Below are 24,114 nucleotides of genomic sequence, written 5' to 3' on the forward strand. Positions count from 1 at the left end.
CCACAGTCACCCATTCACAAGTCATCTTTGACGTGTCCACCAGAGTGGTCCTGCCATTCTCAATACCTACACATATTTGCTGAACTGCATACCATCAATTCTTTTGATTTAGAAATCCTGTACAAAAGATGTTATTCAAAACTTTATCCATTTGGCAGTAAATCCCGTCAGACTATTATAATCCTTGTATATTTTAAAAGTTTCACTCATTAGCATTTGACATATATGGGGATTTCGTACATGGTTATGAAGGTGTGTCTATGTATGGATGTTGGCATTTGGACAGTTGAGGCCGTAAAGACAGAACTCTGGTCACTTCCATCGGTACCAAACTGTGTAAGGGGTCTTTTTTTTTTTTTTTTTTTTTTTTTTTTTGAGACGGAGTCTGGCTCTGTCGCCCAGGCTGGAGTGCAGTGGCGCGATCTCGGCTCACTGCAAGCTCCGCCTCCCAGGTTCACGCCATTCTCCTGCCTCAGCCTCCCGAGTAGCTGGGACTACAGGCGCCCACAACCGCGCCCGGCTAATTTTTTGTATTTTTAGTAGAGACGGGGTTTCACTGTGGTCTCGATCTCCTGACCTTGTGATCCGCCCGCCTCGGCCTCCCAAAGTGCTGGGATTACAGGCGTGAGCCACCGCGCCCGGCTGTGTAAGGGGTCTTTACAGAAACTTTGAATCTCACAGGTAGTGTGAAGCATTCAAAGTTCTATGGTACACTTTCTCAACTGCCATCTCATTAGTTTAGCTTAATGTGTAGACAATATCTTTTTTCTACAGCATGGAACTTGTTTGGGAATGAGAATTCACTGGCCAAGAATTGACCATTAAACATTAGTCAATATGCTGCTTCTCACCTGGCTACTCTTCCTCGAAGATCTCCAACTCCTTGTAGGTGTTTCATGTTTATCTCCTGCACTGCAAAGTTAGTTCCTGTGGCCGCCTGATCTCGAGCTCTTATTTGGTCTTCTAAAATCTGTAATTTTGAGTCAAATTTCCCATTAATTTCCCATCACACATGATAAGGAAACATCATTTAAAGCAGGGGTTACCTAATTGAATGCATTTTGTAGTTAGGCTGATGGTGTAAATGAGTGAGAGAGTCCTAGCTCAGAGAGAATTGATCTCTGCTAATTTATCTGAGGGACAGCAGTGGTTTGATTCTAGCTGATTATTGCCAGGTGGGAAAGATATCTCAATAGTGTTTTAAAGAAAGCTAGAAATCCAGATTTTATATGAAATTGCTCAAATTAACAATATTGGCATATTATTCAAGATCTTTTACAAACCATATATGGACCAAACAGAACATATTTATTGTGTTGATATGGTCATGGGTTGCCATTGGCCATCACCAACATAAAAGCTTTTCACAAAAATGCATTTCACGATTGGTGCCATAAGTTTGAAAAAGGATTTTTTTCAATATGGCATCAGGCAAGATTTTTTATGGATTGAACCAGAACCACAGTGAAGTTAACATAGTGCAAGCAAATCTGAATCAACCTGTTTAATACACAATGCAAAAGAGTTTAACTAGATTACTTAGAGAATATGAGAGATTTCTGGCTCATTCGTGTCCAGATTTTGTCCATGAATATTGTTAGTCATGTCTTTATTGTGTTTTGGTGTTCTGGAAATAGAACTGACTTTCTTGTACCACCAGGCTATTGGTCCCAAGAACCATGGATTTTAATTTTTTGTACCTATTTATAAGTATTGATTTAAAAAAATAAAAAAAATTCTGCTTGTCCATAGAAAAAAATTGTATTATACTTGACATTCAAATAAATTCCAATGTAAAGTGAAGACATATAAGAAATTGGTATTTACTAAGGAAAAAAGTGAGAGTTCTGTGTAGGCCTTTGGAAAACACAAATCTGTTACTTGGGGAGACATTTCAGTTTAAGTATTATATTTGACAAAGTCCTAAATTATGTTTAAACTATGGCTATGAATTTTACTAGGAAAGAAAGAATTTTTATAGCAAATAAATTATAGGAATTTCAAAGACCACAGACAGACTCTTGCTCATTTTTTAACTGGGATTGAGACAACCCAAGGGCAAATAAAGCCTTAATTGAAGATGTAAAAGTGTCAACAACACTAACTAGAGTTTGGTTTTTGTCTTTTTGCATGTATGCAGGTATTTTGTTTTCTGTTTTGGTAAAGTTAGTGATGAAAGGAAACTTATTCTACTATATACTAAAATATTTTCTAAAATAAGGATAAGTAAATCAGTGTAGTAAAGGTACATAGCTACCTGTGATGTCATGAAGACCTTGGCAAGTGTAAGAAAGGAATATGCTCTATATGCAACGCACAGATCAATGGAGGAGTAATTTCACAAGTGGGTTGGGGTCTCTAATTACTCAGAAAATTATTAATTTAGATCCTTACCTCAAGTCATATATCATTATAGATTTCAGAAAAAAATAAATCTAAAATATTTTTTAAATTAAACCATAAAAGTCACAGATAATAGAGGAGATTATTTTGGAACTTTCTAGTCTGAGAAGTATAGTAGTCCCCTCTTATCCAAGGGGGATACGTTCTAAGACCCCCAGAGGATGCCCAAAACCTCAGATAGTACTGAACCCTATATATATAGTTTCTCCCTACACATACATACCTATGATAAAGTTATTTATCAGTAAGAGATTAACAATATCTAAAAATAGAATAATTATAGCAATGTACTATAACATCATACACACTGTGGCTGTAACTCTTGTAGCTTGAAGTGTGACAGCAAAACTAGCATGAATTTCTTTTTCCTTTGTCACAATTTCATGGATAGAAGATTTGTTCTTACCGTAGATTTTAGCAAACTCAGCATACAATTTTTTTTTTTCCTTATTAAGTTGAGAACTTCAACCTTCTCACTTAAAGAAAGCTCTTTACAGCTTCTCCTTGCTATAGTGGAATTGCCAGCATCACTACTTTTGTGCTTTGGGGCATTATTAAGTAAAATAAGGGTTACCTGAACATGAGCACTGTGATACCTCATCTCAAAAGTTGATCTGATAACCAACAGGCTACTGAGTGACTAATGGGCAGGGAGTGTTGACAGTGTGAATGTGCTGGACAAAGGGATGATTCACACCGTGGGTGGGATGAAACAGGATGTGCAAGATTTCATCCCACTACACAGAACAGCACACAATTGAAAACTTATGAATTACTCATTTCTGGAATCTTCCATTTAATATTTTTGGAAATTTTTGAAATCACAGAAAGTGAAACCACAGATGAAGGTGGGAGGACTACAGTAATGAGAGAAATTACAAAGCTAAATATTTGAATATTTACCTTTGTTTAAAACTTATAAAAACATTGTAAATACAATTAAGATAGAAAAAGCAAACTGAAAAAAAATTTTCATCATATACTATTGCCAATGGTCTCAGTGATATACTGCAAGCAGCCTGGATCTGTCTGTGAAGGTGGATTGTATACATCTCTTCTGATCTTTGTGTACAGTGTCATCTTGCTGGTTGTTTGAAATTATAGTAGGAGTATTTACACCATAGAAATAGGCAAATACTACAAACCAGGCTTTCTTTTCTCCTAGAAAAGGACTGATTGCTGATTGTTAAACACTTACTCTCATTTACCAGTTATTATTTCTAATATGTAAAATAAAAGAGCTCATCAAATCAACAAAAATTTAAAAGTACTAAAACCCAAAAGATAAATTAACAAAAGACATAAATCATTAGCAGAAGAAACGAAGCTGTAACTTTATTATTATTAATTTTTTGTTGTTGTTGCTGTTGTTGTAGAGACAGAGTCTTGCTGTGTTCTTGCTGTGTTGCCCAGGCTGGTCTCAAACTCTTGGCCTCAAGCAATCCTCCCAAGTCAGCTCCCCAAACTGCTGGGGTCACAAGTGTGAGCCACAGAACTCAGGCAAAATTATTACTTTAATTAGTCACTTTAAAAAAGTGGATTCAACACTTTCACTAAGAAAAAAAATCTTATTTCTGTTCTATGAAGTTAGCAAAAATTAAAGTAATAAATTTCAATTCTGGCATAGGTAAAGTGAAAAAAAGCACTCAAATAATGCTAATGGAAGTGTAAATTAGTATAAACTTTCTGGAAAACAATTTGGCAACATGTACCAAGAGCTTTCACAGTATTCATACCTTAGTAATTCCACTTCTAAGAATAGATACTATGGAAAGAATCCAAATGCAAATACATGTTTATGCACAAAGGTATTTCTTTTTAAAATTATTTTTATTTTGAGACAGGGCCCAGACTGGAGTGCAGTGGCATGATCATGGCTCACTGCAGCCTTCACCTCTTGGGCTCAGGTAATCCTCCCACCTCAGCCTCCCAAGGAGCTATGTCTATAGGCATGCGCTACCCTACCCAGCTAATTATTTAGTTTTTTCTTGTAGAGGCAGGGTGTCACTATATTACCCAGACTGTTCTCAAACTCCTGGGCTCAATTGGTCCTACTGCCTCAGCCCCCACCCAAAGTGATATTTCGACATCAGGAGAATAACTAAGAAAACCATGGTGTATGCACCATGCAAAGAGATTTTAATGAGATATGATAGAGTTTAGGGTGAATGTTAGAATAAAAATCATGCTTACAAACATAGTCTCAGCCTCCTAAATGGAATACTTGGAAAGACTAGAGGGAGATTCATCTGGGTATTTGTAGAGATCACCATTTGGTGGTAGAATTGTGAGATATTATTTCCCCAAGTTTAAAAATTTTTTTTCCTAAACTTTCAAAATAATGATGATGAACAAGTATGGCTCTTGTAAGTTGAGGGGAAAACCCACAATAAAATAACGCTATATATAAAATTTTCTTTGAGTTAAAAATAAATTAATTCTAAAACTTTTATCAACTGCCTCCTTAAAAAAAGGAATCATTTGATTTTTAAAAAGAAACAAGCACTTTGATGCAATTGTGGTAGATTAAAAAATTTTTTTTTCATTTAATTTAAAGACCTGTGTCAAACTTTAGCTCACATTTGAATTGATCTTGTTAGCCAACTTGCAAATGGGCTGACCTGGTTAATGAGGTGAGTTTCTTTTAAAATACTTGAATAACATCCATTTCTCTATAAAGTGCTTATAGTTATTTACCAAAGGTAGCTGAATAGTTTCTTCTTCATAATATTTTAACTATGTTATCTACAGCCTTTAAAATATTTTCTAGTTCAATTTCCACAAACTCAGTCCAGTCCTTTTCATTTTCCTATATATGCCAAACCCTTAACACGATCGTAGGTATTTTGAGGTTTTTGTCCTTGTCTTTTGGAAAATGTTTTGGATTTGTCTTTTTTTTTCAGAGAGATAATCTAAGATAGTCAATTATCATAGGAGAATAAACTGTCAACAAGATTTCTAGAGATTTGAAAGAAAGACTTTCTCCTTATTGCTAATAGCATTTTACTGGTGTATAATTTATATGTATTGAATGCACAAGTCAAAGTGTACATCTGGGTGGATGTTTCTAAGAATGTCATTGGCTTTTTCAATTACCAAGAAGTTTTGACTCCTAAATTGGAATCTTGTTTTAGCACTATGCTATACTTACTTGATTTTCTAGTCATTTCAAAAGGCACAGGGTTGCTTGCCTCTTGTCACTTTCATGATACTTCATTATGCATGGAAATACCTTTAATCACTTTGAGACTGGCATTGACCTTTGAGGCATTGAGGTCAATTCAAAATGTGCTAAATACCAATAAAGTGCCTTTTAAAAGTTCACTGAGGGTTTTTAACTTTTCACAATGACTCAGATATATTATGGGTCTGCTAAACCCTGCAGATGAAAAATAAATTAATAAACATCCTTGCCCTTAAGTACAAATTCATGAAGAAGTAATTGCTGGGTCAATCCCATAATTTTAATAACATCCAGTATTCTCTCTGATAGTAGAAAAGGACAAGTATCGTGAGAGAGCATTGTTGTCGATTCTCATGATAACTCCACAAGTTTTGGGCCAGTTTCCTAAAGTGCATTCTCTACAGCCCTTGCATGAAAGTTGTTAACCCAGATTCATCATGTACATTTGTACCCTAACAACTCTCAAAGACCTCTTATACAAGTATGTTTATCTTGATTTAGACAAATAATTTTCTTTTTTTGATGAGAAACTCTATTTTTACTTTAATGCCTTCAAATTCATTTATTTATTCACTCGTCAATTTAAGGATTATTTAGAGTGCTGACTATAACACCACTGTTGTCTAGTATGGGAGGTGGGATTTAGTATGAAGAAAACAAACTCTTTGCCTTTATAGAGATTATATCTCAGAAAGAAAAAACAAACAGGAATCAAATATAGACCATGGTAGTTTGCAATGAGTGCTATGTGACAAAAAAATAAAGTAGGCTTTAAGGGAGATTGAAACCATGTGGGTAGAGGTGCTATTTTATAAAATGTCATGCAAATCCTCTCTTATGAGGTTATATTTGAACAGAGACCTGAAGGAATGAAGAACATTGCATAGAAATATCCAAGGGAAGATGATTCAGCCAGAGTGAATTATGAGTGCAAAGGCCCCAAGGCTAACAAGTGTTTGGAATGTCCTAGGAACAGCTGGGAGGCCAGTGTGGCCAGAGTGAAGGAAAGAAGGGTAGAAGATGGGGCCAGAGAAATTGCTGGCATCAGATTGCAATGGCTATACAATGGAGCATTACCGATGTGCATTATGAAAATCTCTATTTGAAATTATTGCATTAATAGAGTCTTGGAGATTTAAGCTAACATAAGCATTTTAGCACAATGTCTGACATAATGTCTTTATTATTACAAAATAAATACACAGTAAATATTGTTTGAATCGAAATTCCTTATCCTTTTTGGCATAAATGAGCAGCTGAAAAATTGCACTGTTTCCCTCTTAGACCACTAAAATGTAATCATCTGAACCTAAGGAATAGTGATATATTTCTGTACTTGAAAAATGACACTGATGGTTGATAATCTTTATCAAGCAATGCTGCCAAAATACAAAACAAAAACAAAACAAAATTTAAAAAAAAAAAAAAAAAAAAAAAGAACTACCTCAATGTTTTGGCTGAGTTTTTTGACGATGCTGGTGATGGTCTGGATGTGGCTTTCCAGTAACTTCCTGGCAAGTGATTCCTCTTTTCGAAAGCCATGGGTCCCCTGCAGACAAGCAGAGATATCCTCCTTGATGCGGAAGGCTTGTTCAAGGAGGAAAGCTATGGTACGCTCCTGGTTATTCAGTCTGTCTTCTAGCTGACTTCTCTGGGTGTTTGGAATGATGGGGAGAAAAGGATGACTCCTGATCAGAAAAAGGAAAAGGAAACACAAAAGGGGCGTTACAAGAATGAGCTGGAGGAGCCAGGAACCAGAACTAGAATCTTCACTTCTGATCCTTTATTTTTCACCCTGTGAGAAGTTTGATAGGATTTTAAGCACCTGTCATGGTAAGAGTTTGGTGAAGGTCTCATCTAAGAAGCGGATCCACTTTTTCATGCTTCAAGCCAATTGGTGATAGTTAGGAGTGGGTAGGGGGATTCATGAAAGAAGATATTAGAAGCCTTCTTCCAAGACTGATGCCTTTATATACCCCTCATTAAAATTCTACTTTAATGTAGAAAAAAATTAAGTTTTTATAACTATAAAGATACAAAAGTGACTGTGTTAGAGAGTTTTCCAAGGTGTGAGTCCTGGAATAGCAGTCAGGAGGATAGGCCACCACAAAAGAATTCTATGATCAAATATACTTAGAAAACCTCGCATATGATGTCTCTCCCTGAGAGATTCCCATTGTGCATTTTCATATTGTCTAACAGAATTATTCTAATTTCATACATAGGGAAAATAGTTCATGAATGATACCAATCATAAACCCAAAAGACATAATCCCAAACATTGAAATTCCTAAAGTTTAAAATCTCTTGACTGGATTAAGGGGTACCTAGAACCTGGTGAAGCAGTGTATCTGTGAGGGTGTTTCCAAAGGAGATTAGTGTGTGAGTCTGAGTGCACTACACGAGAAAGATATATCCTCAATGTTTTGAATGTTTTGAAAATCATAGAAGTAAAAACAGGTGAAAAATACAACAAATGTCCCCTGCCAAATGATTCAATCATGTATGACTTCTGCCCCTTCACACATAGTGCCATGCTTGCCTTCAAAAAACACTCTTCATCAGAGAATAAAAAGAATTCCACAAACTGAGCAGCATTCTGAACCAAAGACGCTTGCTGATACAGAGGTTCCTCCAGTGTTCTGAAACTCATTGAATGATGAAATATTCTTAGTTAGGGATTTGACTGTCAAAGAAGATAGACTTCCTAAGTTTGCCACTAAATCTAACATAGACAAACTAGTGCATGCTTCACTGTGGCTGGAATGGCACTTTCAAAATCATCCCCATCTTTCTTATCAACTATATGCCATCATGCCCCAGCTGGATCCAAACATTCTTGAACTTACCTGCTTCTTTATATATTAATGACTGGAAAAAGTGAAGTACTTTATAAACATTTATTTGAAGATTTGGTGGACTTTGCAGAAGAAAATGGATTTTAGTAGAATCCCCAAACCATGACAGATTTGGAATTAAGTCCCATCAAGGCTTCTAAAAGTGAATCTCAAGGTGTCATCAATAAAATTTGTTTTTGTCATTCAGCCCAATGCATTTGGTGAAAAATTCAGACAAGTGGATTGACCACCCCATATGGTTTAAAAATATTTCATTTGTTTGCAGTGGCATTCCTCCCAGCTAATGACATTTTAGGAAATTTTAATGAATTAAAGTCACATTTGCCTGAAGAGAAGCCAGCAAAGTTGCCAACTGTTTCAAATATAATTATGCACACAGTAAGATAAGAAGACACACAATAGTGTGACTATTTGATTATCAGTATTGCTTCTGCATATGAGTGCATGTGGAATGAATTTCTGTATACCAAAAACAGCACAGAAAAATTATGCAAAGATGGAAATATTTAATAGGGAGTGCTCATGTTGGTGTATGTTGAATCACAGAATTTCAAAAAGAGCAGTGCTATGTGGAAAATCAATGAAACGTGAACATGTTCTCTGAGGAGAGCCATGTTTTAAAAGAAAAAAAAAAAAAGCAGCAATTCATTGCCATGCAAGACTTCAAAATATGATTGTGAAAGTTGGCCAGCTATAATGGACTACCTCCATGCAATTGCCCATAATGTAGCCCTGTAATATACTTTTTCAAATGTTGAATTTTCTTTTTAGTTTTTTCCCACTATCTTAAATTGTCAGCATTGTTATTATTACTCTTCACAATTTGCTATACTATGTATTTCATCTTCACATCATTTGCAATACTGGAGTACAAATTGTATAAAGACTTGCAGAAAGTTCTAATTTGTTTTATGCATATTTTATAAATTTCTCCACAAAAGTGCATTATCACAACATTGACTTCGTGTGTAAGCATCGTGTATGTAAAGATGTTTAAACTTCCCCAATAAATGAAGAGATGTCCTTTTTTGTACAACTGCATTTGTGAAAGATAAAATTTCTCAAGATCTCAGCTCTTTGTGCAATTGCATATGCCATAGTGACTCATTGAAGTTTTGGATCAATCTTATCAAAAGACTTAGGTTATCTGTCATGGTGTTTCAGATGACTACAGTTATAAAGCTGGGTTGCACAAAACTACCATCCATAGTATTATGCATTTATACATTTTGAATTTTGACATTTTTTTATGAATATGGTTCATCCACTTATAACATTATACCCATATGACTGTTGTTAGTATATCTATATGTTTATGCTTCTAAAAATGCATGGTACTATTGCCTATTTTATTATGTAAAATGGCCTGTGAAATGCTCTGTCATGTTTTCATATGCTTCTAAAATAAATCTCCTTTTATAAATGTGAAGAAATGTCTTTTAAATTAGTTTTTCCAGAATTATATTGTAGGGATTTTGATCTTTTTGGGATGTCCACACTTGGTATTATGACATTCAGGATTGTGTTTTTTGGGATTGCCAAACCCATTAATGGAGTAATTAACTGGTCCTCGGTCATCCAAAGCCCATGCACTAAAACACTTGGTTATATAGTCCCCAAATACAGGTTATTTCCAAAGCCCTTATGTGTACTGATTTCTGACCCTACACCAAGTCACATTTTTAATACATGAACATGACAACCTTCCTTCAAATCTATGTAACTGAGTTAGAAGTTTACTTTAAATTTGTCTTTAGTGCTATTAAATTTCTTGGGGATTTCTTATTATCCTATCACCCAGTAGAAGGGGCTGTGCGTTTTCTCTCTTTAATCTTACCTGCTTAGTACACTGAATTTCTGCACGAGTTTTTATTTGAAGAAATATTTCAATGTCCCAGAACTATTTATTTAGTAGGGCCAGGATTACCTCTACGTCACCTGTAACCTAGCCTAGGATGTTTTCCATGTTGTCGCCTCTGAATGGTAGCAAATTATGTTGTGAATGTCACTGTAAAGAGAAGTCAGCCTTAAGGAAAAGGGGATTTGGCCTTTGTTAGGGCCTGGGAACAAAATGATGAATAAGACAGATAAAGCCCCTGCCCTCTTGGAAATATATATTTGTATCTATATACTTATGTAGATGTATAGATATATAGTATATATATTTTTAAAACGACTATTATATATGCTAGATCATAAAAAGCCAAGGCCAAATAATTCATGCTTATTCCCATTGCATGAGCCAAAATAACTATTTGCTTTAGGCCAATAGTGACAAATTTTCTTGGAAGCGAAAATGTCCTCAGGACAGCAGATTTTAGGGCTAGATTGTGAACATTAGCATTTTCTGGACTGCAAGTTTCAGCTGGGGTTGTGTTTAGCTGTGTTTTTGAAAAACCAAAGAGAGTGACTTAAGTAAGTAGGATTTATTTGGCTCATGTAACAAGAAGTGGAGAGGTAGAGCAGCTGACCGAGGAAGTCATCAGGTACCCAGCTCCTTCTGGCTTCCTTGCCCACTCATAGTGTGTGACCTTTACCCTCAGGTCTCAAGGTTGTTGTTCCACCTTGAAGTGTTGTGTCCCCATTCCAGATAGAAAAGACAGAAGGCAAAAAATAAAATAAAATGTGTGCATCTGTTGAGTTTATCAACACCCGTCCTTTTTTAAATCAAGACAGACTTTCGAAAAGACTCACCATAACACTTTTGTCTGTATTTCACTGACTGAAGCCATGTCATATAGCCACCTCTTACACCTTCTTTTGTTTTGTTTTTTTGAACTGGGTACATTGCAGCCTTAAAAAAACTGGGACTTTTATTAGCAAAGAGGAAGGAGAAAATGTCTCCTGGATTGACTACTGGTAGTATTTGCCATATGCAATTTTCTTCCTTTTTACCTCTAATTTGATATCAAGTATCTCTGCCAAAAGAATTTAAAAAATAAGAAGTTTGTGTCTTCCCTGTTGGTTGTTTGCTGTCTTAGGATTAATCTGCAGCTAAATTTTTTTGGGCTGTGCCAGAAGCTGGCTAAATGTTGGCCACAGATATCATTATTATTACCCCAGTGATGGATGGTTGCTCACAAGGATCAGTGTGTGCAGACAGCAAGGTTTCAGCTGCCCAGTGAAGGTCAGCAGAAACTGGTTGGCCCATAAAGGAAGAAGAGGGACTCATGCTATGCAGATAAAGAAAATATAGAAATATTACTTCTTTTTAATTTAGTAGCTCTGTAATTTCATCTTTATAAAACTGCTCAAAAGAAATATAATGTAAACCTTATAGACAATTTTAAGCTTTCTAATAGCCACATTAAGAACAATTTTTAAAAACCTGATGACAGGCCAGGCGTGGTGGCTCACACCTGTAATCCCAGCACTTTGGGAGGCTGAGGTGGGCAGATTACTTGAGGTCAGGAATTCGAGACCAGCCTGGCCAACATGGTGAAACCCCCTCTCTACTAAAAAATACAAAAGTTAGCTGGACATGGTGGCGCACGCCTGTAGTCCCAGCCACTCAGGAGGCAGAGGCACAAGAATCACTTGAACCTGCGAGGTGGAGGCTGCGGTGAGCCGAGATTGAGGTACTGTACTCCAGCCTGGGCGACAGAGCAGAGCTCCATCTCAAAAAACAAAATAAAACAAAACAAAAAACTGATGACATTAATTTTTAATGATATATTTTATTTAACCTATTATATCTAAAATGTCACTGTAACATGTAATCAATGTGAACTTTTTAATGGAATATTTTACATTCTTTTTAAAAATAAGTCTTTGAAGTCCAGTGTGTATTTTACACTTAGGGCACAACTCCTCAATTTGGACTAGCCACATTTCAAGTGCTCTACAGGCACATGTGGCCAGTGGCTACTGTTTGGGATAATTCTAGAACCTGAGAATCAGAAAGCGGGAGGAAAACACCACTGAGCAGTCAAAAGCGTTACCACCATGTCCATACACTACTCCTGCATTTTATAAATAGTTACAGCTAATATCTTTGAGCATTTAATATAAGCCAGACCTTGTGGCTAGCACTTTAAATTATTCATCTATTGAATCTTCATGATAACACCATGAAGGATCTATTAATATTACCCCATTTTTAACGATAATGAAACTGAGGCTTAGAAAGATTGAATAACTTGTCCGACTTTATTCAGCTCACAATGGCGGACCAGTATTCAAGCTAAGCAGTCTGGAGTTCATACTACGTAACATGCGGAGAAGAGGTCCCCTTCAAACTTTGCCTCCAAATCACCCCTGGAATGTGCTTCCTCCTCAATTTACCCACTATTCGAACAAACCAAGTTGGATGATTTCTGGATCCATATAAATGTAATACCTGATAATTCTATGCTGAGGAGAGGGTTGCCTACCAATAGATGGAAGAAATCACAGATTAAAGGCAAAGATGAGCAAAAGAGTCAGAAGTTCAACGAAAAGTAAACAAAGTAAATTAGAAATGGGAAAAGACAAAGGCCAGGGCTCTTTCATGTACGCACGTACGAGCAAAGAAACTTAAAAATCCTGATTACCTCTCTTGGCATTAATCTATTACTCCTTCCCTTCACAGATCAGCTTCTTGAAGAAGCAAGCTAGTTTTGTTGTGCCTTTCAATATGTGTGGTTTGCTCCTCACCCTATGATAATCAGATACCTCTCTCTCTTTCTCTCTCTCCCTCCCCACTTCCCTCCTCTCTCTCTCTCTACCTTCAGGCATTTTGGGGGAAGCCAACTGCCATATTGAATAGCCCCAGGGAGAGGTCCACATGATGAGGAACTGAAAACTCCTGACAATAGCCAGCAAGGGTCTGGGGTGTCCTATCAAGAGCTATATAAGTGAACCATCCTAGAATTCCTGATCCTGAGAAACTGTGAGGTAAATATTTGCTGTTTTATGCCGCTGAGTTTTGGGATACTTTGCTACACAGCAATAGATAACTAATATGGACAGTAATCTACATGAAAAAATGAGGAAGGTCTGAGACTCAGATGGTGATCTTGGACACAAAGAAGGAGGATAGATGCTACAGATATTATAAACCTAGAAGCTGTAGAACTTTGAGATGGATTGGAAATGAGCCTGAAAGTGGGAGAGATTCTGATGTTTTGGATTTGAGCTTAATGTATGATGTCACTTTTCATCAAGACTGAAAATTCAAACAAAAAACAGTTAGGTTTAGGGGGAAGAAAACAAATTTGAGATTTTGTATATGGCATCTATATGGAGATGCCCCTTGAACAGTCTGAAATGTGTCTGAAGATAGAGATTTGGATGTTACCAGAGAAGTAAATGGTAGTTAAAGACTTGGGTGAAGAAAATGAGATTGCCTGAGCTGGCAGCTGTGTGTGTGTGTGTGTGTGTGTGTGTGTGTGTGTGTGTGTGTGTGTGTAAAAAGAGAACAGGCATTTTTGAAATCACTTAGGTAGCTTTCAAAAGGAAGAGTTGCACCATCACTGCTCGCCTTGGCTCCTACCCCATCCCACATACTGCAACTGTCTGGTGGGGTGGGGGCCTGGGACCTGAGAAATGATGGGGGGTTCTGTGGGACTTACAGAGCAGATTTTGGCCCCATGGAAAATATTGCCATCCCCCCTGCCTAGAGGTGTCCAGAGCCAGCACACCTCTGCTCAGCTCTGGCTGAGTCTTCAGAAGACTCACTCAGCTTCAGCCTCCTGGGAAAATAAAGCTTTGAGCAAGCAATACAGAACTGAGGGCTAGCGAGAATATGGGAGCTAAAGTAAATCGACTCCAGAGGGATATGACAGCTCATGTCAGACAAAGTTCAGAAAGAAAGGAAATGAGTTACACAGTTATTCAGAGGTTAAAAAACTCCTGGGCTGACTATGATTTTGACAAAAAGGTTGAATTAATGTGGCTTCCCATCCTCTCTCCCTCACAAAATCCTGAAGGACTTGGAGAAGGTGAAAAACCCCTGGGGTAGTGGGGGCTATTTTAAACTGGTGCATGTGTGGGTGGTGCTGTGGATGCCACGATGTGCCCCCCAGCTCCCTGTTCAGGAAGGAAGGACTTATACCCCCCAACTGTTGGGAGTGCTGCCAGCTGGCAGACCTCAGCTGTTAGCTTTCTCTGAGAACTGCCTTGTCAAGGTCATGCCCACTTTCTGGGGCAGCTTCATTCAGTGATTGGACAGTGTGTGGGTATAAAGGCCTGACATGCCTGGTCTAACTCTGGACAACTTTGAAGGGCTGTCCCAGCTCCAGAGCTTCCTGTGAAGTTGGCTGTAGTCTTCTTTGGTTCAAGTATTGGAGCCATGGTACCTAATGTATATAAAATCCATATATAACTAATTGAAATTAGTTGGCTCAACTCACTTTGTATAGTTAAACTATTCCTTCTGTTCAGTTCCATTCCTTTCCCTCCCCTTCCACAGGTGTTGATCCCAGTGTGCTCTATAATAAGCCTTCTATTCACCAGTCTCCATCTCAGAGTCTGTTCCCTGGGTAACCCAACCCGAGTCAGATGGCTGCGTTGGCCTGGGACAAGGGACAGCTTGGGAGGGCTGTGGGAAGATAAAATGGGGAAAGGGAACAAAGTAAGTCTGCTCTTCTTCTCTATTGCCTTGGGACCAGTTGCTCTGACTCATGTGAAATGTCAAACTGTTCCAGGTGTCCTCTAAAGAAAGATTAGGCAGGGCAGAGAGACTGTGTTGGTAAGGAGTTGGAGCAGTAACAATAACAACAGACTTGGGGAACAATTGACTCTGGGGAGTTGCTGCCACCTTGCTCCACTTCTAAATGTCCCCAGGGTGGGAAAGCAACTGCCCTCCTAAACCTGCTTCTTCCTGGGAGCAAAAGGTGAAGACCTGGCAGGAGAAGTTATTTTGTGGAATAGTGAGTGGTTTTCTGGTGCCTGGGGCTCATCCACACCCCACCCCTGGACTCACTGGAGCTGACAAGGCTCCACTGGAGACCAGGATCTGGCTGAAATGCCCAGGGGAAGTGAGTTCAAAGGCCAAATTAATAGGACTTTTGAGGAGCACAGCCTTTTTAAAAGTAATTAACCTACAAATTAACAACCTACTAGATTACAGATTCCCACAGAAGAGAGATATTAAAATGTACACAATAAATTTTTAAAAGGCTAATAAACATATTAAGAGAGAAGACAATAGAAGGTATTAGTAAAATAAGAAAAACTAGAAAACGTAAAAGTAAACAAGTAGAACCATTAGGTATGGAAAATATAATTGAAATAAAAAATAAAAGGTAGGATAAATATAACAGAAAAAATAGCTAAGGAATGAATTAGTGATTTGGAAGACCAGACTGAGGAAATTTACAAGGCAGAACAAGGAATGGTCCACAAGTTGGAGATGTCAGGGTCACAATTTGAAAGTTATGGATTCCAAAATCAAATGTTAACATTAACTCCCACATTTTCTCATCATTCCAACAATAAGCAGGGGACCTTAATGCTACTCATGTGCCCTCATAGGGTAGCTGCATAAATAACACCCAGAAGTATTCTTAGACTCCAAACCCACAGTTTGTTTAGTTCTTTCTTCCTTTCTTGATCCTGGCTACCATTATCTTTTCCACTTTTCCTCCTAACAAATAGCACATCCTCCGTACGGCAGCTAGAGTGGTCTTTCTAAAGTGTAAATGGTAGCCCTTGACTACTTAAAACCTTCCTATAGCTTATCCATTCTTTCAGAATAAAATCCTATCTCTCCTTTCTAACCTCATCTCCTCCCATTCTTCCCTCCGTTTATCTCATTCAACCACATAGGCCTTCTCTCATAATACCCCATTTTATCTTCTCCAAAGCATTTGTCATTACCTAAAATTATCTTATTTACTTGTTTCTGTTTATTGTCTATCTTCCATCACCAGAATGAGAGCTCCCTAAGTGAGGCACTTTTCTATGTGTTCTGCACAGTCCCCTAACATTGAGAAGAATGCATGGCACATAGGAGGCAGTCAATAAATATTTGTTGATTGACGGACTGATTTCTCTACCTGGACTGTTCCCTTAAGACTCAGTCGTTGAAAAACTGGACAAACAAAACAAAACAAAACAAAATGGCTCCATAAAGTCACAGTTCGTTGGAGCCTCAAGACATAGTTTACTCTCTTGAGCAATATAAAATAGTCTCAGCATGGGTGAGATTCTTCTTTTCTTTTTTTTCAAATTGAATATTTCATTAACATGGTAGTTGTTTTTGTAACACATGCATACACACTTGCACACTCAGAGAGATTCTTCTTTTCTATCACCTGTAAATCTGAGGTGCAAAGAAGACTTTGCCAAGGGGTTTTGTGAGTCAGATTGCATTTACCACTCATTTGGTTCAAAAATGTTCTTTTGGAAAATCACCAAATGGTACCTACCATATATAAAATCCATTCCCCTAAAACCCCCACCATGCTGACAGTGCTACCCTGGATTGGATGTATGAGTCAGAGGCAGAAGGGAAGAAGATGCCAGGCTCTGCTGAAGGTGACACATAGCCTCGCGGTGGACTGCAGATTTGCTCATTATTTTCTTTGAGCCAGTGTTGCTTTGTGGCCTCTAGACAATCTATAGCCCAGATTTGCCAGCAAAGGTATTTGATCTCCTGGTTTTCAGTCCTGTACAGACACTTATAAATTATGCTTCATTTCTCCCCAAATTTAGAAATTGTTTTCTCCTAGATGTTTTCAGTATGGCAGACACCATTGGTTACCCTCCCACCAGCCACCCCTACTTCTGCCTGACTTGATTCATCCTTCCTGTCCCCTATAGCCTTCTGGGGGGCAAACTAATGATAAGGATTCCATTCTTCTGGGTTGAGATGCAATTGATCATGGTAAGAGCATGTGAAGCAATTCTGGCCCATGAGATGCAAAGAGAAACCTGCTACGTGGCTTCTGGGTAAAGTGTCTTTGTCTTCAAGAAGGAATACACAAGAAGAAACTTCCCTCTTCTTTGCTGAATGTTGTCCTGTCTGTGCAAGATGCTTGGAACTACCAAAGCCATCTTGTGATCATGAGGAAAAAGGAAATCGTAGAGAGAAAGGATAAAAAAAACACCTGGCTGCTTAATGATGTTCTGAAGCTACTAAATTTACCAAACTCTGGATTTTTTTTTTTGTTATATGAGCTAAGCAGTATTCCTACATTTAAACTATTTTTGGCTAGTGCTTCTATTATGTGCAGCTGAAAGTATTGTGTGTGTATCTAGTCACTTACCAATAAAAGTGTCATTTCAAATAAAGATACACTAAGTACTTACTAAATATTTACTCTAGTTCATATACAATATTTACTCTAGTCCATACACATGTTTACTCTAGTCCATGCCTGTAATACTACATATTTAAATATAATTGCTCTGTTCCTCAAGGAACTTAGATTAATTCTGATTTCTCATACTTCAATTGGTATCACAGGGGAGAGTGAGGGAGGGAAGTTGTTAAAATATAGATTACTCCACTCCAACACAGACCTACTGAATCATAATTTTAGGGTAGGCAGGGAGATTAAGAATATGCATTTTAAGCAAGTGCATAGGTCATTCTAATGTATCCTAAAGACTAAACACCACTCATTTGTTTAGGATTGGTCATGTGAATCAGCAAATAATATAAGGCAGGATATATAATGAAGTGCTAAAGTAGTGAACTATGGAATATGAGCTCTCAAGTTCTGCAGACATCCAGAAGCAGCTTGGCAGGTTGGAAAGCAAGGTAGACTGAGGGTAGAATACAGGCTCCACCACTTACCTACCAAGTGTTCTAATTGCTTCATCTGTAAACAGGGTCAACAAGGCCTGTTTTGCTGTGTGGTTGTAAGTTCTGAGACAATAAGTGAGAATCATGCAGTAGGGAGGGTGGTGAAACCAATGCCATACAGCTATATGTCTGGGGTTAGGAGGGTCCCAGTGCCTCACTCTTGGGGGTGAGGTGCTGTTGGCTAATGTCAAGATTATGTCCAGAAAGAGCAATGAGGGGGCAGACCCAAGCCAGCAGGTCTGTGGTCCTGTCTGTCAGGTCTGATTTCAATGCTGTGGCTATTTGGCCCATTGAAGGAAGCCTTTTAGGAGGGTATCACCTACTGCTATGCAAAGCTATTTGTCTGCAACCATGGAGACATTAAGTGGGATGCAAATGCTGGACTGTAGTTATTTCGTTTCCTTAATTTTTAAAGATATTTTAAAATTTTATTTTATGTCTAAATGGAGAGCTTTCCTTTTTGAAATTTCTTTTCAGGCCTGGAATTTACTATTAACTGCAGTCTTATTATTATTGCTAATTCTTAAGGTTTAATGAAGCCCCAAATCATGGCTCTGTTTGGTTTTATTTACATGGTTCCTGCAAGATAACAGACAGCTTATATTTTTTCCCTATTTGCATTGCCACAAGGACAGAGAATATTGTTTTCCAATTGACCTTTCTAAATCAACCATGGAAGAACAAACGCATGAGCATGTCTCAATTTTCTAAGAGCGATTCCTGACGAGGCCATTATTCAAATCATTAGGTATTCCTAAGGGATACAAACTGAGGGCTTTCCCTAGTAGTAAGATGTAAACTTAAGAACCTCACTGCTTTCTTAGTATGTTATGTATGTCAGTGGAACCTAGATCTAAATTTAACTATGAAAGGAAAGAAATAACTGAATATTCCAGACGAGTGCAGATGGAGTCACCAGCCACAAGAGGAAAAATTCCTAGGGGGCCTTTTCAGAGAGATATTTGGGCTTCACATAGATCATTGATTATGTAGCTGACAACTGAATCCGAACAGATTTTCCACAAACTCTGAGTTCTATTTTTCTGTAATTCGGTGTGACTTACACCAGCTGTGCTGTAGCTGGCAGATCGGCCGGTACATGGAGCCTCTCACTTCCCTGCCTGTTCTGTTCTTGTGAATAGAGTCCTAAATTTACTGAGGAGATTCTGATAACCATTTTGGCAACCTGTAATACTCAGAGAATCAAACTTGAGAATTTAACCTTTTTCTAGAACACAAAAAGGCATACTGAAGAAAGATTTCTACATTTTTATGAGATCTAATGTATGACTAGTTATGGTCTGAGTGCAGAGAGTCCTACAAAAAAAAAATCTAAAGTGAAATCTCAGGGAATATTTTGATGCCTCACAAAAATAATCTATGAGTGTGTATGTGGGGAGTGATGAAATAGAAAAAAACATTTTCTATAGTTTCTGTGTTGCTTGTTTATAACCACTCTGGCAAGTGGATGTTTGTAGCTGGAGAAGCTCCCACTGCTGAGTTTTAGGTAGGGCTGAATGCTCTGGGGCCTGAGGCAGGCAATTTGAGTTCTGGTGGCCTCAGTCCAGGAGGAAGTACACCAGGCCAACATGGGTAGGCCATCACAGAGCACCAGAAAGGGCCCAAAAAGGAGAACTCCATATAGTGGCACGGTCCAGAAGAGACTGGAGAAAGAACTGGTCGTGATTCTTTTCCAGTGAAAAGTGATGCGCTCTATAAGGCACACTCCTCATGTTCAGTAGAATTTTTAATAAGATTGCAAAATGAGTGATGTGCCTGGTACAGGTTTTCCTTTATGTGGAGGTGTCAAGGTTGACAAAGGTTCCAAACAGAGTCCCTGTGTCAGTGAGGACAGGGTGGATGTCTGGGTCATATTTACAAGTAAAGCATATGCAAACTGCAGTGGCAAATTGTTTTGATGATGTTGGGAGTTCCTGTAGCATTTGTGGCCCTCTTGAGATACCATATTACCTTTCTCCTCTCGAGGGGAAAGAACGCTGTACTTGGAGTCAGAGGACCTGGGTTCAAGTTCTATCTCTGTCACAAGCTACCTTCAACCTCTCTGAGGTTGCCCAGAAGAGGGCTCCCTCTCTGTGCTGTGGAGAGAGGGACTCCTGACCCTCCCACCCGGCTGATGAGATCAAGTTAAAGGATGTGTACCTGAAATACTTTGCAATGTCTTGTAACCATGTCTTGTACAATGTTGTATATATGTGTTCTTACAATTATATATAATTATTAAATGGTATTGTGGGTTGAATTGTGTCCCCCCAAAAGAAATGGTGAAGTCTTAAGCTTAATACCTCAGTATGTGACCTTATTTGGAAATTGGGTCTTGCAGATATAAATAGTTAAGGTGAGGTCCTACTGGAGTAGAGTGGGCCCCTAATCCAGCATGGCTGGTGTCGATGTGAAGATGGCTGTATGTATGTATGTATGTATGTGAAGGTGGCTGTATGAAGACAGAAACATAGGGAGACACCATGTAAAGATGGAGGCAGAGATTGGAGTGACACATCTATAAGCCAAAGAGTACCAGGGACTCCCAAAAATCACCAAAAGCTAGGTGGGAGACAAGGAACACATTCCCCTCAGAGCCCTCGGAAGGAACCAATCCTACTGGCACTTTGATTTTGGACTTCCAACCTCCAGAATTGTGAGGTAATACATTTGCATTGTTTAAAGCTACCCAGTTTTTGGTAGGGAGTTCCCAGCCCAGGAGAAATATAAGGAATTTATTATAACACTATCTTATTTCTATTTAGTGCTTATAGTCAATGTATCATTTTCATTGCATTCCCATCACTACCCTGTAGCATAAGTAAAATTTGTCTCTACTCAGGAGGAAACTGAGGCTTGGAGGCTGTGAGTCACTCAGCAAGGAAACATTCCAGTTAGCCTCTCCTCTTTCTCCTACATCACAGCAGCTTTACTTGGGCCAATTAATGGCTCTTCCTGTTACATTCGTACTTTTCTCAGAGGAGAAAGGTGTGTCTTTCTCTCTGCTTCTTAATATGTAACTTGCTGCCAACATCATGTAATTTTTCACCAAGTCACCTTTCCTGTCTGGCTCACATCTCTCCTTGGAGTCCTAAGGGTCTTCTCAGAGGCCCAGAGGTTGAAGGGGGCTCCCTCTCTGCTCTAGAGAACTGAGATCAGCATCAGCCTGACCTCAGTGGAGTTCTCACGCTTGAGCAGAAGGTCTTAAATGTGACAAGAATCCAGACAGCCTCCTGGGAGGGACTGAGCATCACTTGGGCGCCCCTTCCCTTACTAACTGGGGGTCCCTATGGGTAATGCCCAGTCCCTGCAACTGTGCCCACTCTCTGCAGAGCCTTGCCCATCACAGGTGACGGGAGGCATGAAAAGAAGAAAGAGAAAGAACAAAAGACTGCACTGTGGCTGATAGCAGCACCATCCAACCTAATATGATCTATCCATAGAAAGTTCAATCAACAGAGTTTTGTCTTCCTTTCTCATGCATTGTAGTGTGAAATATCTGTGTTCATCATGTAGTAACAAAAGCAATGCATCACGGAATAATAAAGTGTCTGCCATGGTGCTAAGCAAAACCTTGAAAATGAATACTTTCAGACCCTGAACTCCATATTCCACTCATGAGGGGAAGTCATTAATCATTTATTATTTTGCCCATTTGACTTGCTGAAAGTTTTATGTATCCAGATTTTAAATATCATTCTTTGGTTGTCAGCCAGACCCTCATCTTCACAAAATGTACTCTTGAGAGAATTCCTGAGATATATATTGGCTATAGCCCAGCCTGGAAAACTCTTCGGTATAAAACGTCATTTCCTTGGCCTCCTTTTTGTTCAGGAAAGTTGGAACTTGCCTCATGGACAGCAGAAACTCAGGATTCATTCTCTCTAGAGACTTCCAAATAGGATCCCAGATGCTATCATAGTTCCAATTTGTATTTCCCTCCTTTTCACCCCAGCCATCCTTGCCCCCATTCTGTTGCTGCTACACCATAAGAATGTTCTTGCCTTAGAAACTTTGCTCTTCCCCCAGATGACCACATGGCCAAATTCCTCACTTCCTGGTCTTTTCTCAAATGTCAACTTCTTAATGAGGCCTACCCCAGCCAGCTATCTAATAATTCGTTTCTCTGCTTCCTGCTAGAATGGCTCCAAATGCGTTATTAGATAGCTCCCTGAAGGAGCTTCTTGTCAAATTCTTATCACATTTGAAGGATCTTTGTCTGACTTGTTCACAGGTGTCTCTTCAAGCGCCTAGCATGTGCCTGGCACATAGCACATGCTTAATAAATAGATACTAAGTAAGTAAATGGTAACAACCAGTTTTTGAAGATCAAAGAATTGTAAGGATGGAAGAGACCTTAGAACGTATTTGAGTCCACGGAAAAAAACTTCCCCCACCCCCAGGAGAGTCAGTTAAAGAAAAAAAAAGAAATGTACAGGCAGAATTGATTTTACATTAAAAATTAAATCCCATGGGAAAATAATATACATTCCTAAAGCTTAACCGCTTACTTTATTTCACAGGACAATGTTGATGAGAAATTGTGGGCAGAGTTGAGAAGTAGCAGGCGCTCATCACTGATCACTTGAAACCCCCACCCCATTTTATAGCATAGGCAGATATTGCCAGAGAAGAAATTTTCTTTTTCTCAAGGTCATATAGCTGATTAGAGGCAGATGCAAGAGTAGACCTGAGGTGTCCTGGTGTCCTTTTAGTGCTCCTTCCACCACCATCAGCAGCAGAAGAATCAGAAAAAAAAACGCTCTGGTACTTTTCTGCTCAGTTAAGCTTAAATGAGCATTGAATACCCTGTTGTAAAATTAGTGGATATCTGCTCATTGTGAATCAATGAACAAATGTGGAAATCTGAATTGTTACCTTTAATAGAATGTCACCATAATTGTCCTGTCAAAGACTGAAAGCATCCCTCCTTACCGTGCCCCATGGATTCTTATGACCTAGCATTTATCAAGTACTAATAATGCTTGGATGCTGCTCCAACTGCCTGAGGCAGGAAGGGCTTTGTAAACACACCCCATCTGCCTGTTTCTTGAATGTGCGTATCTCTGCTCCTAGAGATAGTCCCTCCTTGGCTGAGAATTACCCCTTTAGTCCCTGGATTTTTCCTTTTTGAGTTGTTATTCTTTGCTGATAGTATTACCTGTAAATATACCCATAGAGGTTTTAAGGCCAAACCTCTGAAAACCTGTAATATATATTCAGGACATTTTACGAGTTGATAATGATTTTTACTTAAGTAAAAATGCTTTTCACATAAATCTACAGGAACCTCTGGAGGTCATTTAAAGAGAAGGTAGTTAAATCTGCTTGTTCTGTCAATCCGAAAGGAACAGGATCACGTTTGTCTTTCTGACGTGATTTAGTCTCTCCTGAAGGCAGAGAGCTTAAGGTCGCATTCAGGCACATTCATCTCTGACCGAACAATTAAACACAGGATGTTTTCTTTCTTGCATGTGACATTTGTCACAATAAATGCAGTTAATACTTAAAACTAGTTGTAATTTACACACTTACTTGTCAACATATTCAACTAGATCTGTAGAATTCTTGGTTGACATTTTGGCTGGAGATAATCTTACCTAGAACAAAGGTTACAGATTCAGAATACATCATCTGCTTCTTTGCAGATTCCTTTTACGCAGTTTATCTTTAAAGTGTTTGAATTTTAAACAAAAGATATACCATAGACCAGATAATCAGCCCAGTTAATCTTATACATGCCCCCTTTGTGCTGCTAATGACTAAAAACAAAATTACGTTCTGTGGAGCTATGAGAGAGCTGTATTTCATAGATTAGGTATCACATTCAAGAAAACTTTTTTGGAAAAGTCAAAGCCATAGATTATTGTTAGATAATGTAAAAATGAAATATCTAATGATTATTGACTGAATTACTAAAGAAGTCTTTACAGAGT

At 38.4% G+C, this 24,114-nt stretch overlaps 1 protein-coding gene across 1 annotated transcript in view; it reads right to left on the reverse strand.

Annotated features, from left to right (window-relative positions):
• FAM81B (family with sequence similarity 81 member B) overlaps positions 1–24,114 on the reverse strand; it is a 51,463-nt gene that overhangs the window by 23,291 nt on the left and 4,058 nt on the right. Inside the window, exons 3-5 of the mRNA XM_050794328.1 lie at positions 23,714–23,778; positions 7,032–7,275; positions 852–970 (exon numbers count right to left, since the gene is read on the reverse strand). Of these exons, the coding sequence (XP_050650285.1) occupies positions 852–970; positions 7,032–7,275; positions 23,714–23,778 (428 nt within the window). The remainder of the gene's footprint in view (positions 1–851; positions 971–7,031; positions 7,276–23,713; positions 23,779–24,114) is intronic.

Source organism: Macaca thibetana, chromosome 6 (assembly GCF_024542745.1).
Source record: "Macaca thibetana thibetana isolate TM-01 chromosome 6, ASM2454274v1, whole genome shotgun sequence".
NCBI classification, from domain to species: Eukaryota; Metazoa; Chordata; class Mammalia; order Primates; family Cercopithecidae; genus Macaca; species Macaca thibetana.